Source organism: Perca fluviatilis, chromosome 14 (genome assembly GCF_010015445.1).
Source record: "Perca fluviatilis chromosome 14, GENO_Pfluv_1.0, whole genome shotgun sequence".
Taxonomy (NCBI): domain Eukaryota; kingdom Metazoa; phylum Chordata; class Actinopteri; order Perciformes; family Percidae; genus Perca; species Perca fluviatilis.
Window position 1 is genome coordinate 23,443,992 of NC_053125.1, and position 19,333 is coordinate 23,463,324.

At 41.0% G+C, this 19,333-nt stretch overlaps 1 protein-coding gene across 15 annotated transcripts in view; it reads left to right on the forward strand.

The window, feature by feature from the left end:
• Window positions 1–19,333, forward strand: part of dysf (dysferlin, limb girdle muscular dystrophy 2B (autosomal recessive)) — a 133,257-nt gene that overhangs the window by 95,561 nt on the left and 18,363 nt on the right. For 9 of the 15 annotated variants that reach the window (XM_039823585.1, XM_039823587.1, XM_039823594.1 and 6 more), the window contains 8 exons: window positions 837–935; window positions 10,113–10,241; window positions 10,349–10,504; window positions 10,996–11,087; window positions 14,219–14,389; window positions 14,585–14,784; window positions 18,641–18,780; window positions 18,894–18,982. In XM_039823585.1, the coding sequence (XP_039679519.1) occupies window positions 837–935; window positions 10,113–10,241; window positions 10,349–10,504; window positions 10,996–11,087; window positions 14,219–14,389; window positions 14,585–14,784; window positions 18,641–18,780; window positions 18,894–18,982 (1,076 nt within the window). The remainder of the gene's footprint in view (window positions 1–836; window positions 936–10,112; window positions 10,242–10,348; window positions 10,505–10,995; window positions 11,088–14,218; window positions 14,390–14,584; window positions 14,785–18,640; window positions 18,781–18,893; window positions 18,983–19,333) is intronic. The other 6 variants (XM_039823591.1, XM_039823595.1, XM_039823596.1 and 3 more) reach the window with 1 other exon arrangement.

Here is a 19,333-nt window from a genome sequence, read left to right on the forward strand (position 1 = left end):
TCTGTAAGAAATGCAACACATCTAATGATAACAATGCCTAAATGGGCACAGGAGCAGCAGCCGACTACAGCTCTATTCTGGTCTGTTCTTTGACAGTTATAATTTTCTCAATAATGATACCTTATTTCACCAACAACCCATCCACTATTAATCAGAATCAGGGGCGTCGGACTGGGGGGAAAAAGGGGACTGAGTACCCAGGGCCCTCATGTGAGGAGGGCCCAAAAGATGATAGAATGAATAGCTGTGGATGCGGGGAGGGGCTCATAGAAAATGCCTTACTACAGGGCCCAGAACATTGTGGTACGCCCCAGATCTGAATGTTCATTCTTATGACTCGGTCCGAAGATAAACTGGTTGCTGGACGCTGAGTATTTCTGAACCCACGGACGGAGCTTTAACATGGTGTTCACATCGTTTGTTGAAATGGACAAGAATATTGCTGTTATGAGGCGTGCGGGCGTTTTTTGTGCGTACTATGAATTAGAATCCTGCTGGCGCCAATGCCCCTATTTAATCATGAATAGATAACTGTAATTTAATTACACATTTTTTCCCGTAACTGTAACGGATTACAGTTAGCTTTAGATTGTATATATTGTAATTCAATTCTGTAACGTCGTTACATGTACTGTAACTAGTTACTCCCCAACCCTGGATTTATGTCACAGGTGATGCCCTGAATTTTTTGGATTTAAAGTGGCTTATAAAAACATTACGATTGAGGTATTTCCATCTAAATCTTTCAATGCTTTTGCTGATCTCCGTTTAGCTTCGGCACCTACTTTACATTGTTTACCTGACAACCTCTGACTTTTCTAATATTTGACCAACAGGAAGAGGAGTTCATGGACTGGTGGAGTAAGTTCTACGCCTCGACCGGAGAGAAAAACAAGTACGGGACGTACCTGGAGAGAGGCTTCGACAAGCTGGAGGTAAAACTGAAAGGAGGGACTGAAATAAAAAGTCCATTAAACATCTCTTGATGCTTACAGCCAATGATGCCCTCCGAGGTACAGCGAGGTTTCCGTCTTGGGATATTAAAACATCTCCCACTCATTTTTTTTGTGATTTGTGTAGTTTATGGCACAAAAACATCTCTTCACGTTGAGTCATTCTGGTTATTATTTGTACTGTATGTATTTACCAGTGTTGTAGTACTCGAGACCGGTGTTGATCTCAAGACCACTATTCGAAGGTCTCGGTCTCGTCTCGGGAATTAACCACAATTTCTCTACTAACTGACGCGGCCGGGACCACCTAAAGTTTTTATCTGCGGTTAGTATGAAGCATAAAATAAGGTAAGTGACGCTAGCGAAGCTAGCTAGCTAAAGTTATCAATCTACCTCTGTACCAAAACTCTCCAGAAATCTCTTCACACCTCACCCAAAGGGATTTAGCGAATATAAGCTAGTATATACCGTATGTTTCAGTTGTTTGGTCTGGTCTTGGTCTTGTCTTGGTCTCGATACAATCTGGTCTTGGTAATGACTTGGTCTGGGTTTAGGCGGCCTTGACTACAACACTGGTATTTACTTATTATTTATGATTTACCTTAATCTGACTTCTACCGCTCGCATGTGTGCGAAACCAGTCTATATTGTTTCGATAAGTACTTCTACCGCTCTTTTTTTGACACAGCATGCTGTCATTATTTGGGGGATTTAATAATTTTCTTCTTATTTGTCTGGGGTAAGAATAATGAGAAACGACAACAACAAAATTCACGTTGCTCCAATATGTTTTGGTGTGTCTGTCTATGTCCACTTCACTGAAGCTATGCACTGACCTGTAAACGAAAGTTTTATTTTGATTCAATGGTTTGCAGTTTTACCGGGCGTAAAACAAAGCTAGACTAGAGCGCCGCTTACTGGCTCCATGGCTGCAACACAACAAGCACCTGGCTGCTACGGAAACCAAAAGTTGCGCATGTTAAATTTGGAACCGATGATCGGATTTGAAACCAAATCCTCCAAACTATTCCAATAAATTCCAATGAAATCATAATTTTTGGAACGATTCCAAAAAGCAATCGGTTCTCGATGCCCAATCCTAGTCTGGGGGAAACAAACATTGACAGAAGATACAGAACATGAAGTACAAGAAAAAAAAGATGGAGAGCGACAGAGGAAAACATGAAGAAGATGGAGACAGTGCAGCCCTTTGTTCCATTTTTCTTAAAAGGTTTTGCTCCAAACTTCACCATTTAAATCACATTTTTGCCCTCCTGCCAGTTCCCTCCGTCAGTCCCGTCGCTCCATCCTTCCCCTCCTCCCCCTCTCTTCTCATGCCCCGTCCTCGCAGCCCCGGCGCCGCGACATTCCGGGGCCATTTTTTCCGAACGACTCCAATGACTCATCCGTCTTGAATTCTCTTCGGGAACGCCGCAGTGGGACGGATTCAGGGGGAAAAGGCTGTTCTCCGATGTAGGCAAGTCTGAAACGAGGGGATCACGTCAACGTCTGTCTTTGGTCTCGTTTCTTTCAAGAGCCTGCCACGGTTCAGCCGCCGTCCCCCGGAGCCCGTCCGCCATCGCCCACGCTCTGTTCAACCCTTATCCCGATTCTCTCGGCCCTAAACGCCGACCTTTTCTTCCACCGGGACTCAAAGCACACGTCAGTCTTCTTGTCTGATGCCCAAACAAATGACTAATCATGTCAGAATTTGGCCTTTCATTTATTGCCTTTAAATGAGACCTCTAACCTCTCCCTTGAAAGCCATTTCACATCAGTAAAGCAGCTTTAACTCTGTCCTTTCTATTTATTGTACTGTATGTTCTTTCTCTTCCTCCATAGCGCGTTTGGTTGGCCTTGCCGCTGTAATATGAGGTCTTCTGCATATATCCTTACATACATGTGTTACAAAGAGCTTGAAAGTCACGTTTTGGTGACGCATAAGTTTTTTACATATTGGTGCGTGGAAGATAAATAGCCAAGATATCGATCAATCTCATGCAAAAGTATTATACTTCTAAACAGCAGGAATCTTCCAGAAAGGCCATACCATACTTGCTTATGTTTGTCTTTTTTTTTAAGCTCAAAACATAAAAATGTGGCTAAAAAACTAAATGGCACAATAGAGAACAGTAACCGCTTTCCCAATAGTCATTGACCCTTGAAAGGCTCTTTCCAGTTTTTTTTTAAAGTGGGTGTACTTTTTTCATTCAGGAAGCCTATTAAATGGTTTCACCCCTGCCGATGGAAACACATCTAAGTCGCAACGTTTCAAAACTTCACTCAAAATTCACTTGACAGTTGGATGGAAACATGCGAAATAACCAATGAGCCGCTGGTTCCACCGTCGCTTTACCTCTCCTCACTCCTCCCCTCCCACCTACTCTGTGCCAGCGCCTCCTTTTTAAAAGTACTCCCTACTTCCTTTGCTCTCTTCCAGTCTCCTGTTCCTTTCTTTCCTTTGACAACCCGTTTAGTCAGATCTGCTACTGTCACAGGGAAGTGAGCCACTGTTTCCAACCTTACCAACCTCCTTTACCTTCCTCTCACCCCGTGCTGCCACCTACGTCTCTTCTCCCTACTCCGTTCCCTCTGCCCTGCGACAGTCTCTGGGTCGCTACTGTCAGCTGAGACACACTTTCCAGCCTCGCTTTGACCCGAGGTAAACTCTCTCTTCTTAAAATCCTCACCTTTCCTCTGAGCCTCGGGTCTGCTGTCGCCTCCTTCTCGTCACCTTTCTGTTAATGTTTTCCGTCTCCTGCGGCCCCTGCAGAGGCTTTGCAGTTGCATCATCAACTGAGTGCTCTCGTCTGGCGTCACCATGGAGGTCCGCTAGAAAATGAGCTATGGTAATGGCTAAATCTATCCTAACCAATTAAGCAAATGGGAGATCCCTGAAAAAAACAAAAGCAACTTATGATTCATCCAGCACAGATGATATTGTTTTCATGTGGTTATCAGAAAAGGTAGACTTATTTTCAAACAATTAACTCTTATCAACTTGTGTTAAAATTTTAAGAGTAACTTTAAATCCATTAAATCTACTTTTTGAGTAAGTAAACTATATGCAGTCATTGTACTTTTGATTTTGGTCAAAGTAAATTCAGCTCATTACTTTTTGCTGAAATAAAATAATACATTTTCCAAAACAATCTACATTGCAGTGTGTGTATATATATATATATATATATATATATATATATATATATATATATATATATATATATATATATATATTGCAGTGTGTATATGTATATACTATACTATATATTATACACTGTATGTATGTAAGTATGCCGAATTACCTATTAGCAGTTCCTGTTTGCAGTGTACCCGGGATGTACAGATAACTGTCACTAGATTACTTAAAAACCTGATGAGTATCTGAAGATATAAGGAGTGCCTTTTTTCTAGGAATTCTAAGTGGATTTATTGGCATATATTTGCGATGGACATCACAGATAATAAATCCTATGAAAGTGTAAGTCAGACTGAATCTAAAAAATGTGTGTATCATATATTTGTGTTTAGATTTGACTTAGTTATCGGTTCGAGAAGAAGTAGCGTTTGAAAGGACCTTAATAGGCTCTATGAGCTGTTTGTCACAGCTAATGCTGTTGCTGCAGCTGCTGTCAAAAATGATCCAAACATATAACTTTAAGAATAAATGTATCTTCATATATACTCAGATTAAAATCAAAACTGTGTTATACTGTGTTTTCTGAATGGAGTTGATGAACAAGAACTTTGGACCTCCAACATGGCTGCCAGAGGCTGCATCATCACCTGAAACCCAATTTTCTTTTTCCTGCTCAGGTTCACCTCATTTCTTCATTTGACCTTCTTTGTAGTGTCCCTTTCAATCTCCTGTCTCTACCTTCAGTAAGCTCTCTGTCCTGGGCTCACCCCTCTCTTTCCACACTCTCACCCCCTCCTCACCTCTGTTCTTCTTTCCTGCCTTCAGTCTCGTTCCTCTCCTCCTCTGGCTCCCTCCTTGATGACAGTGGATTGGTTTGTTTCGCTTCTGTCACAAAGACGCTGCTGTTTCCATCCTTGTTATGACTTGGTTTACCTCTCGCCTTCAATTTTCACTTCCTCCTTCCTCCTCCCTCCCTTTTACTTTCTCCCCTGGTACTCTGTTTGGTGCAGGAGGATTGGGATTTGTTGTATTTCAGTGAGCCAGTGTTTCCGGACTTTGTCTGTCATTTGCATCATCCCAGATTTCTTCAAGGCTTTCACACCTCTAAACCTCCTCAACCTCAGCTTCACCTTTACACTAGCGGTGTGAATCTTCACTGGTCTCACGATTCCTTTTCATTACGATTATCCTGTCAATGATTCAATATCACAATCAATCACGATGCTTCACCTCCTATATTTTTAAAAAAAAAAAAAATATATATATATATATATATATATATAAAAAAAAAAAAAAAACTCCCTTTTACTGTATCTGCTCTTAAAAAAGGTAAATGATTAATTTCAACACCCCTATTTTATACTAGTAGTATATTACAAGTAATCCCTTTTTTAGCTTTCTGTTATATGATTGGTCTACTTCTTTAAAGCAACACTAGAGAACTTTTCCCGCTTCGGTCCCCCTACAGGTTGAAAGAGGACTTGTCCATTACATTACATTACATTATGCAAGTTTGCCAGATCGGGTAGCGGATGAGTAGTTCGAATGAATTGGACTATGTAATATAATGGACAATTCCGCTTCCAACCTGTAGGGGGACCGAAGCGGGAAAAGTTCTCTAGTGTTGCTTTAAATGGGAATAGTGAGAGTAAGTAGGCTATTTTCTGTGATTTGTTTTGTGAAATCTTTAAAGCTATAGTGCGTAGTTTATGTTGCTCCCATGAGGAATTTTAAGTAATGACAACAACACTGTCGGTGCATCCGACAGTTACAGTTACAGGTACAATAATTCCTACTCCTAATACGTTACAAACCCATGACCAACAAAAGCAGGCGACATCCGTGTCTGACCCCAGTCCTTTTTCTTTATTCAGCGCTCTCCAACTAGTAAAAGCCACACCTATGGATATCCAATTTTGTCTTCGCCATCGATCACTTTCTTTTGGGGATTTTAGTCCTTCTGCTGGACGTGCAAGTCTTTTCTCAGCAGTACAATCAATGACTGAAACATTTCGTTGGCACTTCTTCAGGTTTTCAGCTGTTGCAGCAGTCCTCTTCGTCTCCAAAGCTGAACGCCGCCGTTTCCTTTCTCAGCACTGACGTAAAACGCATCACTCGGCAGGGTACCCTCGGGGTCTTAAAAGTCTTTAAAAAGTCTTAAATTTAACATTCTAAAATATAAGGCCTTAAAAGTCTTAAATTTCATTCCCAAAGTATTGTTTCAAATATTTTTATTATGAAGCATAAGAACAACAGTAATATAGTTGTTGTGGAACGGATATCCTGCTTCTTTTCAAATACTGAACCAAAAGACAAACCGTACCATTCCCAAAGTATTAAATTTCGTTTACAAAGGTCTTAAAACATTTCTTGTCCTTTTGTAGGATTAAATAAATACCATAACGTCATAAATGAATGCTTTGCACCGTGCTAGTAACAAGCTAACGTTAGCTCGTCGGTTAGAATGGGCAAGTGTCTGAAGCCCAACTCTTTATCCCCGCTGCTTTCAAGCAGCCTTCAGACGCAAAAGCAAAACGGGATGAAACAGTCACTGAAGCAATTGGCATTTACATTGGCATGTTATTTTACATATTATATATCGTATTATCTAGCAAAGGTGGAATTCATTGTAACACCTCATAATGCATATGTTTTATTTTTTATTATCCTATTTATTTTATAGTTTCATAGTATTTCATCCAAGGTGATATTAAAAAGTCTTAAATTTAAGTTGAAGAATTTTGGGGTACCCTCCTCGAGCTGCTGTGCGGGAATGACTACATCACTTTGTAAACATGGCCATACTGACTACTACAGAGAGAGGTTTGTGGAGCTGACAGGCTTAATTCACTTTGTATTAACTCATTTGGCAATGGCTTGAACGTAACATACGTTCATTAATATAAAATATTTGCGCACTATAGCTTTAAGGGAAAGAAATCAGGTCGATGAGCACAGAGAGAGAGAGAGAGAGAGAGAGTACAAGAGGTTTAGGTTTGATTATTTTGTGATCCTTCATTTTCACCTCCTACATCGTAGAGATCTTTTCCCTCGACAAAGCTGCATTGATCTATTTCACTTCGTGATTGGTATCACTACATGACACGTCAAAACAACAACCCAAACAAGTTGTTGTTCTATGTAAGCCGGCAAACAAACGCCATCTTGACGTGCACTGCAGCAAAAGATCACATCACTGCACCTGGACTACTTCTTCCGTCTGTATCATAAATTCTGTGTGTGCTACCGGCTCAATTGACAGGCATAAATCATGTAACTGTAAAACTTAAATACCAGGTACATAACAATTCCTTTGTAAAATGTTAAGTTGATTGCTGTCTTCACTTAAAGGCAATTGTCTCCATCCTGACATAATTACTACAGCCAGCAACTCAATGTATGATTTTTAGAGAGCACTTCCCGTCACAAAGTGTGAAGTTCATTTTAGGAGTCAGTGCATGAGACATATCAAAACTGAGACATAAAATAACTCCCTGTAAAATCAGCAATTTGGCACTTTCACACTTTAAATGAAGGCAACACAGAGGTTACTTAGGAAAGAGAGGAGGAGGAAGAAGAGAGGAATGAAGGGTATAGACGGTATTAGATTTGGGTGGAGAAGGGGTAAAAGAGTTGGAAAAGTAGGGTGAGGATGGAGGGGGAGGAACAGGAGAGTGATGAGGGGGGATGATGTAAACGAAAGAGAGGTCTGGAAACAGTGGATCATTTCACTACTTGAGCACCAAACCCAGTATCAGGGGATAGGGGCGACGAGGAGAGAGGGGAGAGGGTTTAGACAAGGCACAAGGGGTTGTATAGTTGATATATGATACATACATGCATCCTTTATAGAAAGTTAACATGTTTCTTTAATTACAAAGATGTTACACTAGATGATGGAAGATGAAAGGCCAGTATCCCTGGCATGTACACTGTAGAAAGTGCTTAGTTGTATAAACTTAAAAAAAAAAGTGAACTTGTTGCATGAATTATTTTGAGTTTTAACAACTCTTTCTAGGTTGTTCTGCCAACGTAACGATAATAGTTGAGGGTACAAAAATAATTTGTCCTTCCAACTAAGTCCCAAGTTTTCTAATATCAAGTTTTCCTAACAACTATGCTAAGTCTTTTCAACTAATTACCAAGTTTTTATAATAACTAATATCAACTGGCAACTTGCAATTCTTATAGTGAGAACATCGCAATGTTTCAAGTCCCTTGGACAAAAAAATGTCCAATGTCCAACATGAAATAACATATTGCTGACAAAAAAATTCAAAACCTTTTTTACAGTGTACACACCTTTCGAAACCTACAAATTGTACATCATACAAATAATCTAATTAAAAATAATGATTCATTTCTCATGTGGAAATTCAAGCTGCCAACATAAGTACACAGTCAATTCAAAAAGTTAATTAGTGCTTTGTAACTCCTACTCGGGCAGCTACAACAGCTTGCAATCGCGTCCTGTAGCTAGCTAAGAGTCTTTCATTTCTTGCCCCCCGCCCCCCCATTCTTCCTGGCAGAACAACTCTAGCTCAGAAATATTCTTTCTTGCATGATCTAGATCTCTCCACAGATTCTTTAATGATATTCAAGTCTGGGGAGTGGGGCGGCCAGTCCAAAACCGTAATCCGTCTTTCCTGGAGATACTTCATGGTTGATTTGGAGGTATACTTTGGATGATTATCTTGCTGAAATACCCAATCTCTCTTCAACTTCAATTTCTGGACTGACCTTCGAACATCAGCCTCTAAAATGTATTTATAGTTGTTGGAATCCATTCTTCCTTTCACCCGCACAATGTTTTCTGTGCCCGCAGCTGCCACGTAACCCCAAAGCACAATGGATCCATCTCCATGCTGAACAGTTGGCAAGGTTTCCTTCTCTATAAATGCTTTGCTGCTTCTTTTTTTTCTCCTTCTTTGTTTGTGACCAAAAATTCCATTTTGGTTTCGTCAGTCCAAAGCAAATTGTTCCAAAAGGCTTCTGTTTTTCTTTTTACACACTTCTTTTTGTATTGAGGTCTCAGGAAAGGCTTTTTTTCTTGTAACTCCGCCATGCAGGTCTTTGTCGTTTAAAGTATGTTGCATCGTTGTCCTGTTGACAACTAGACCTGTGTCTGACACAATTTTTTGCAGCTCTTTTTGCAGTGATTGGTTCTTCTAAGCATTTCTCACCAGGTCTCAAGGCCATTCTGACATTTTCCTTGGTCTTCCAGATCCTGCCTTGATGTCAACTGTTCCAGTTATCTTCCATTTTCTTTCCATTTCCCCTCTCACCTTGATAATAAGAATAAAACATACTTTAATGATCCCAAGTGGAAATTATGTTTTAATACTGGTTTTGTTACTTCTAGTTTTGTTGGTTTCATGCTGAAGTGAAACACTGTTTCCAGCTCGCCGTAATTTTTCCGTGATAGGAGGGAATGTGTGTGTGTGTGTGTGTGTGTGTGTGTGTGTGTGTGTGTGTGTGATTGTGCGTGTGCTTGTGTGAGACTGAAGTAGACAAACATCACTAATGAAAACAAATTAATCTTTTTGTGCTTCTGACACATAGACGTCCCTGCCCAGATACAGTATGTACACATGCCAGCGCCCCTGCAGTGTGTGAGTGTAATATACTGTTGAGTAGCTTTGGGCTCAAGTTTGCATCTAATACCAGTGGAATTACACCGGTCCAATACTCTGCCATGATGCCATATAGAATAATGTGTGTGTGTTTGGTTGGCAACGTGATAAAGATGCTTAAAAATAAAAATGACACAAATACCACCATGTGTGTTTTTCAAATAATCATGTTCTCACTCTTTCCTTCTGTTCCTCTTTTTTTCTCCTCTGTTCTCTTCTCTTTCACCCCTCTATATCACTCTCAAACTTGTCATTCTTTTCTGTTTTTGCACAGTCCTTTCATCCCTCTCTCCATTCTGTATTTGAGTGTCACGTGAACAACACTATCAAGGCATCTAAATGCAATCGAACAAGAAGTGTTGAACGCCCTCCCCTCCTCTTCCTCAGGTGTTTGACCAGGAGCTGGAGAAGGTGGAAGGTTTCGAAGGTCTCTCAGATTTCTGTCAGACGTTTAAGCTGCACAGAGGAAAGACTCAGGACGAAGGAGAAGATCCTTCAGTGGTGGGAGAGTTCAAGGTAAAAACTTGTTTTCTCTTCTGCTGCATCCAAATTATTTTTCCTCTTAATGTTCTTTAACTGTGTCTTTGTCTCTAATTTGAATCCCACGTGGCCTCATTAACCAGGGTATGTTCAAGATCTACCCCCTGCCAGAGGACCCCTCCGTCCCCGCTCCCCCCAGACAGTTCAGAAAGCTTCCTCCCAACGGCATTGAGGAGTGTTTGGTCCGAATCTACATCATCCAGGCTCAAGGACTGCAGCCCAAAGACACCAACGGGAAGGTATGAAGGGAGAGGACAAAGTGACCTGATCATTATTTTCATTATAGGATTTAACCCGAGGACAGAGCTGATATTTGAATATGTTTTATTACCAGCCTGTTCTCATGAAGCATGTATATATATAAATGGGAGGCGGAAAAGCATAATAAAAAAACAACAGATAAATGGGTTTGGAAAATTGTCAAAAAGCATCCAAAAAAACATTTAAAAAGTATAAAAGAAAAGTGTCAAATAAAGTAAGAAGGAGAGGTTGGGGGTTGTATCTGACCAGACACATTTAACCAGGGGACAGGACTGATAAATCCTGAGGATGCTAAAATGAAAAGACGTAAATGAATAAATGGACTTCATTTGTATCAACATTTTGAGGTACTTGATAGAAATGGTCAGGAAAGAAAAGAACATGGAACAACGAAATGAAATAAAACAAGTGCAACCAAAGGAAGGGGATTTGAGAACAAATGAGTTAATAGAAAGTTTTGTGTTTTCAGTGTGACCCCTATGTGAAGATCACTTTGGGGAAGAAGACCATCAACGATCATGAAAACTATATCCCATGTACACTGGACCCTGTCTTTGGAAAGTACGTAACATCCCTTTGACCTCTCTCTCTCTCTCTCTCTCTCTCTCTCTCTCTCTCTCTCTCTCTCTCTCTCTCTCTCTGTTGCTGAAACCAAACATCCGGACATGTGATGTCTAAATCCACACTTCATCAAGTCTGCAGACTTCCAGAGAGTCCAGTCCAGTGAAGTCTGTAACCTCACTTGAAAGACAATGCATGTCAATATGGATGGGACTATGTAAAAGAAAGGAAAAATATTCATTATTAAACCTTTTTTTTTTTTTATCCTCTAAACCTCTACGAACCTCTTTAAATTCATCCAGGTCCTTAAGTCCTGCCACACATCTCACTGGATCCCCAGCGCCCCTGCAGACGTGATGTGATGAAACGTCACGTAACATATAAACAAGTCTGCAAATTTTGTTTTGTTTTTAATGTTTTTTAACAGGAAGAAAAGACAAAACGACAAATAGCCGTAAACACAAGGCTATAAGAAAACTGAGACAAGATACACAGCTTGGACAATGATATAAAATTATATTGATAAACTTAACTATCTACACATCTGCCAAAGTATAGTTATGTATGTGTGTATGTTGTATATGTATCACGGAAGGCTTGTATCATGTGGACGCCCCAACAGTTTTGTTGTCATTACTTAGAATTCCTCATGGGGGTGACAGAAAGTACGCACTACAGCTTTAAATTTCACATATCACGATTCAATGTAATAAGCTATACGAGTCTGCAATGCTGGAAGTTTGGTTTCAGCCTGTCTGTCTGAGTCTCTTTCCCAGTTCATCTTCCTTGTTTTTCCTTAAAAAAAGATTATTTTAGGTTCTGCTCCAACTCAATATGTGTTTTGCACTTTAACATATTGTGATTCTCTAATGCCTAGCATTAACTGAAAGACTTTGAAAAGACTTTTTTAAAAGGCTAAAGTCTGACACCGTCTCACGTCTAAAGACAATGTGTCATAAGTCTCAGAGTTTTTAATCGCAGACTATAATATTTTGCAAAGACTGTGGATCTTGCAGGGTCACTATTTGCAAGACTACAACGAGATTCCTTTTGAGACGACATCCCATCCTGCTCCTGGTGGAAATTTACACGAAGAAAAACTGTTTAACATTGGAGCAAAAACACGTCAAAGAGGCACTCTTGTTCACTCCACAACTCTACCTCTTTCTCCTTCTTTTACAGTCCGAGACAACGATATTTACGATAATATGAAACATGTTTGATTTTATAGGAACGTCAAGACGAGAAAAAGACCGCCGGCATTAGGCTGATGAGTTAAAGTATTTCTCCACAACTGAAATCGGTTTCTCTTTGTAAAACTTTGAATTGGTTTTAGCCTCCACTTCATCAAAAATACTTTACAGAACTTATGGTGTCATTTATACATACAGTATCTTTATTTGGTTTATGTTTTATTGTCTATTTTTTTCCTATTTTGTTGAATGGCCTGGAATATTGTAGTTTCTGTCATCTTTTCCTGATTTTTGATTGGGTGGGTGTTGATGACAGAAGGAGCGGGGGGTTGCGAGTTTTGTATTTTGTTAAAAAAAATTGTTAATCACAAAAAAAACAAATCCTTTAGTACAGAACACAACAGAAACAACATTGATGTCGGAACATGCACCATGTACATTTGGACACAGGATTTGGGTGCATTTTTGAGTATGGGAGGAGGTCATGCTAAAGCTCAAACCAGGTGTTAAGTTGTTAGTTTAAGGCCCGCATCATTTCACTCAATAGTCTGCTTTAGTGGTGCAGCCCCTGAAGGTCCGGGGCCCGAAGGAAAACCACCTGTTACCTTGCAGCTTTTTGGCTTCTCACTCAGTGTAACTGTGTCACATACACTTGTGGTTTTACTTGGAGACTGTAAAAACAGAAAATAGGGCTGCTACACTGCAGAAAACTCGAGGATATTCTCGTTCAGCATGTTAAATGATGGGTGGAATTGCTCTTTCCAGCCCAAACACATTACTCAGATTAAAAACTAAGGCACTTTTTTTTTCCATGAAGACATCACGCAGTGTTTAGTAAGAGCATGATTGACTGCCTACTGACTGATTTATTTTGCACTCTTGAACATGTTAGCCACTATCTGATCACTTTTCCCCCCTTAATCTCTTCTTTGTGTCTTTCTCTTCCTCTGGGCTTTTTTTTCTTCTTCTTCCTTTTCACACCAGTAGGGGTCGCTACACACACACCAATCCCAGTGTCAGCACAAAGGGCAGAGCTCCGACTGTAAACTGCTCTCAGTGACGGGCTGAACAGTCAGCGCAGCTATTGATACACTCCTACGGACAACTTTTGACTTGATATGACATTTTTTGTACCTTTTTGTTAAAGCAGAGTAGAACGCTGTGCATCTCACATCGATAAAGCTTGTTTAAAGGCCCTGAAATCACAGGTGTTTTCAGTTCATCTGGCTGATCGGACCTCTTTCAAGGACTGTGTGGGTGTTAAAGACTGATTGACTGACATCTTGACAAATTCCCATCTAAACTCCGACCCACCTTCAACCTAAGCAGAGGTCTAATGACCCAGAATAGCTGAAATCATCTGTGTGGGTGTTCAGTAGGGCTGGGTATCGTTAAAAAATATTCGATACCGGTACGGATACCAATACCATGACTTTGATACCAGGGCGTAACGTGGAGTTTTCCCTGCGTGTCTCTACGACGTGTAACGTTAGACAGCCAATCGCAAGCATTATTAGATCTTGGTAGAAGCATACTGCATGCTTATTGGTTCACTAACGCTGATGAGATTTACTCCAAAACTCAGCAAAGATTGTTCTTGCTCGGGCTTTAACTTGTGGACATTCGGCAGCGTTGCCACAACGGACCAAATGGCTTCGCTCGCATCTTTCTCCGCCGCCATTACGGAGCTACAACTCAAACTAGAGCACGACCTCAACGTTCATCGTTCTCAACCACTCCTTCTGTTCGCTGATTGGACCGCCAAATATATGGCCGGAGAAAAATATACCGCGAACCCAGACGACGTACTGAAGGAAAATGAAAATTGAGCGGAAGTACGTAGGAGGGCAGAGCCAGGCTAGGTGTTCAGAGACTTAAAAGTGAAATCATCAGAGGACAAATTCAAAGTTCTCTCTCTCCTGCTCTTTTCCCCTCCAGGATGTTCGAGCTTACCTGTTCCCTCCCTCTGGAGAAGGACCTCCGGGTGATGCTGTACGACCATGACATGCTGACCAAAGACGAGAAGATCGGAGAGACGGTGATCGACCTGGAGAACCGCTTTCTGTCCAAATACGGAGGCAGGTGTGGTCTGCCGCAGTCCTACTGTGTGTAAGTAGTAGCTTGTTTTCATCTAGTATTTTTCCAATGTTTTTTTTAGTGCAAAATCAATAGAATGAATTACAATCTAATATGTCTGTAAAAGTAAAAGAACGTGGTTTTCCATTTCAACAGCCTCTTTCAGTGTCTTTCTCTGCCCACGCTCTCTATCTCAGCCACTCTCTCTCGATATCTCTCGGCCATTAGGTCGGGGGTAAACCAGTGGCGAGACCAGCTGACGCCCAGGCAGCTGCTGTACAGAGTGTGTGAGCGCCGAAACCTGCGGAAGCCTGTCTACCAAGACGACGTTGTGCACTTCAGAGGAGACCGATACACCGCTGCAGACCTTGGTGAGCGACGAGCGCTCATAAATCATCAAAAACGAATACTAAACAGCAGAGATGGGAGTAAGTCACACATGGGCAAGTCTCAAGCAAGTCCAAGTCATTTTTTATGACAATCAAGCAAGTCAAGTCAAGTCATAGCTTTGGTCAAGCAAGTCAAGTCATACAAAAGTTTCCATTTTTAAACAAGCTAAAGACAGTGATTATGAACTGCTGGAGTTTTATTTGCATTTTTTACTCAATATTCAAAAGACATTGCATCCACATACATCTGAAGAGTTTAAATTAACACAGATAAAAAAGCACAGCCTAAAACTGATATTAGGCCAACAATAAATCAACATTGTTCAATATGTCTCAAACATGACATCAAATCATGAAATTCCTTCAAACAATTCAAACAAGTCAAATAATATTCTTCAAACATGCCTCCCTTTTATGAGACAGAAACACATCCTTTAACCTTTCCTTCTCTTAAAGAACAAAACACATTCTTTAAGAGTAGCTGAATCCCACCTTATCACATGGAATGGAAAGTATATGTTGATATTTGTCAGTGTATTTGTGAGTGAATGTGTGCGTGTTTGAGAAAGAGTGAGTGAAAAGTTATTAATATTGGTGAGTGAATGTGCATGTGCGTGTGTGTGTGAGAGTGCAGTGTGTGTTGTATGTGTCCCTATCTTTATTCACATACTTACGTCTGCATGTGTGTGTGTTTATGAGAGAGAGAGAGAGAGAGAGAGAGAGAGAGAGAGGTTTGTGTTGTGTGTGTATGTGTGCCTAGTTTTATTCGCTCTTACTGCCACCTTAAACAAAGAGGGGAGGGTGTGCTTATTCATGGCCAAAAACTGAAGGGAGTTCTGTCCATCACAAACGTCCAAATAGTGGTTCAGCTGAATATGGGGACTGAACCCGAATCTCTCCCGATTTGAAGTGTCTGATGAAATTCGACGTCGGAAATTTTTGTACTGCAGACCTTGCAAACTGCCGTTGGTTTTTTTCTTTGCCTGGTCAGATGTGTAATCCTTATAGCCAAACTTTATTATTTTCTGTGCAGAGGGATAGGCGCCGATTTATGTTTTCCTCCGTGGGTGCGCACACGCGCACACCCTTTAAAAAAAAGTGTTTGCATTTCAGAACCTTGGGAAATGGACAGCGACCGACACGAACACACACACCATAATAAAGCCGTAAAGTAGGCCTAGCCTATAGGCTATCTTTCAACTCAGGACAGCGCCACTTCTCACAAATACAGATAGGATTGGAGATGAAAAGTTTAACTGGCACGTAACCGCGATCATCTTCGTGGGAAATTAAGAATCAATGCCACCGACATAGCCAATCACACTATGACAGACTCTCCACAACTGCAGTGTTTAATTTTAGATTAATGTAAAAATGAACTGTCAGTCTGGCACACGTGGGATCCCATGAGAGGGATCCGTGACGTTAAGTTACTAGCCATATCCAGTGTTGTGTACTGACGGTCTGCCGCTGCGCGCCGCGTCATCATATCAGCGGTTCCTGCGCATGCAATAGCACTAAAATCGTAAAGTTAACTCCTCCTAAATATCAGAGGATCAAATCATAAAATCAAGTCATTTGATGCAAGTCTAAGTCAAGTCTCAAGTCATGAATATCAAGTCAAAGTCAAGTCGAGTCTTTCATGAATGTTAATCAAGCAAGTCTCAAGTCCTACAATTTGCGACTCGAGTCTAACTAAAGTCAAGTCATGTGACTCGAGTCCCCCATGTCTGCTAAACAGTCACTAAAAAATATATATATAATAATGAGTCTGCAAATTAAACAAACTTCTTGAACTGTGAAAAAGTATCCGCCCGGCAAAATGTGCTCGTGTGGTGCAATGTAGAGTGCAATTATAATGCAAAAATATAAATAAACAGTATTTTGTAAATTAGAGGTTTTACCAACACACACACACACACACAAAATCATGTGCGTGCACACACACACAAAAATACACTTATTTAATCCGTGTGTGTGTGTATGTGTGTGTGTGTAGTTGTCCTGACACGTTTAGTAAATTCACAGCAAATAAGTCACTCTGCACTGAACTTCCACTCCACCCATATCTCTCTCGCTTTCCTTTTCCATCCTTTATTATCTTTTCTACTGATTGCTTTATGTCTTGTCTCCTCCTTTACCTGCCCCTTATCTCCTTTGCTTCCCCTTTATTTTCCCTCCTTCATCCTTCGTTGAATCATCATATTCTCTCTTTTGTTTCCCCCTTTCCTTTCTGAACCCACTTCTCTCCTTTAACCTCTCTTTCTTCCCACATTTCTCCTCATTCCTCCTCTTTCTTTCCTTTTCTGCTTTATTATTGCTCCTCCTGTCCCCTCTACACTTTCTTACTCCTTTTCTCTCTTCTTCTTTAACATTTTCGCTCCATCTTTTCCCCATCACTTTTTGTCTCTGTCAACCTCCCTTCATCCTTCCTGTCCTCCATCTCCTCCTCTGCTACTATAACTGCAGAACTTGGGAGGAGGAGGGAGAGGACATGGAGGGGGGGAGTTAAACCGCAGGACCACCTGAAGAGTGGAGCGATGAGATAAATATTCAAGATTCATTTTCACCCCTGCGCGCGCGCGCGCACACACACACACACACACACACACACACACACACACACTCTGAACCCACACATATGTTCCATGGCTGGTGCGATACAAGGTCATGGTTGTCGTTTTGGTGATTTATGGTACAACTGTCTGTGTGTGTGTGCGTGTGTGTGTGTGTGTGTGTGTGTGTGTGTGTGTGTGTGTGTGTGTCGCGCGTGTGTGCGTACAAGCCAACGTCAACATCGTGGTCGTCTCTCGGTTAGCGAGGAGCGCCTCCGCGTTCTCTTTCCACAGTTGCCGTGGTTACCGTGCGTCAGCCTGCTGTCCGTCAAAAGCGGTTGCTAATTGGCCGAGAGGCCGCACTCCTCTTCCTCTCCTACCTCTGATTTTTTCTTTCTCTTCTCGTTTGAGTCTTTCCGTTTGAGTTTCTTTTTTCTCTTTCTTACTTTTGTTTTGTCTATTCCTCTTTCCACCCATCTTTCTCTCCATTTTCTGCCATCTTCTTCTCTTCTCTACCTTTTCTCATCTTTTCTACTCTAATTATTCCTCCATCTTCCCTTCTGCTCTCCTTTGCTCTTTTAACAATTTATTTTCTCTCTCTCTGCCATTTCTGTCACTCCTCTTCCCCTCTTCTCTTCCTCATCCTTCTCCCCTTTCCTATCCCTTCCTTTTTTTCTTTCTCTTCTTTTTGTTTCCCCTGCTTTCTTTTTTCTCTTTATTACCTGCGTTTACTCTTCTCTCTACTTCTTTCACTCTCCTTCCTCTCTAATTTCTCGTCATCTCTTTGCTGTGCTCTTCTTTTCACCACTTTTCATATCATCCTCTCTGTTCTCATCTTTTCTACTCCACCCCTTTTCATCCACCTTTCTCTCTTCTTTACTTTTTCTTAATTTTTCATTTCTGTTCTCTTCTTCTTTTCTTCAATTTCACATACCTCCGTTTCTCCTTGTCTCTTCTCTCATTTTCTTGTTTTCTTGTCTCTTTCCTATTATATCTCCTCTCCTACCCACTTTTCAGTCTTTTCCTCCTCTCCTCTCAGAGTCGAGGTGACTCTAAGTTTACAGTCATAAACTTTTGACGTTAGTTTGATATTTTAGTTTAGCTTGGAACCAACGCAGATTTTCCTCAGTCATTTGTGATGCACAGACTCATGAATGTGTGTGTGTGTGTGTGTGAATAATAAATAATTCCTATGTGAACTGCTCTCATCCCAGTCCACCCAGTATTCTGTGTTTCCATTCTCCACTCCGAGAGCTTTAATAGTCATTAAAAGAGTGCTATGACCTACACTTAAACCTCGATTTGTTCATTTGTGTGTATGTGTGTGTGTCTGTTTTCAGAGGACAAAAATGTGTCTAAACGTCACCTCGGTCCAATTAAGGAGCGGCTGTCCCTCGTCATCTTGAGGAAAATGGGATTTGTACCTGAACATGTGGAGACCAGACCACTGTACAGTCCACTGCAGCCCGACATAGAGCAGGTAATCATACATGTTTCCAGCACCATCTGTTGTCAGTGTTTGAGCTTCTCTTTGGTTGTTGTTTTTCTGTGTCCTTTTCTGTCTTTTGATTGGTCATTTGTGCTGTCCGTCAGGGCCGTCTGATGATGTGGGTGGACCTGTTCCCCAAGTCCCTGGGATCCCCTGGACCCCCGTTCAACATCACACCACGCAAGGCTAAGAAGTAGGGAAAAAAACACGTGCATCTACACACACACACACACACACACACACGTGAAGTGCACTGTAGACATGCAAACTCTGGTTTGAGATGGGCCATACCTTTCCGTGGTTGACTCACTCAGTCAGAATATCAGTGAGTGAGTCAATCAATCAGTGTGTAAATGATTTGGTTAGTCAGTAAGTTAATTATTCAGATGAGATGTCAATCAGTTAGTTAGTTAGTTAGTTAGTTAGTTAGTTAGTTAGTTAGTTAGTTAGCCAGTAGTGAATCAATTAGTAAATCAATGAATCATTGGTTAGTCTGTCGTTAAGTCAGTCTGAATGTCAATCAGTCACTCAATCAATAAGAATA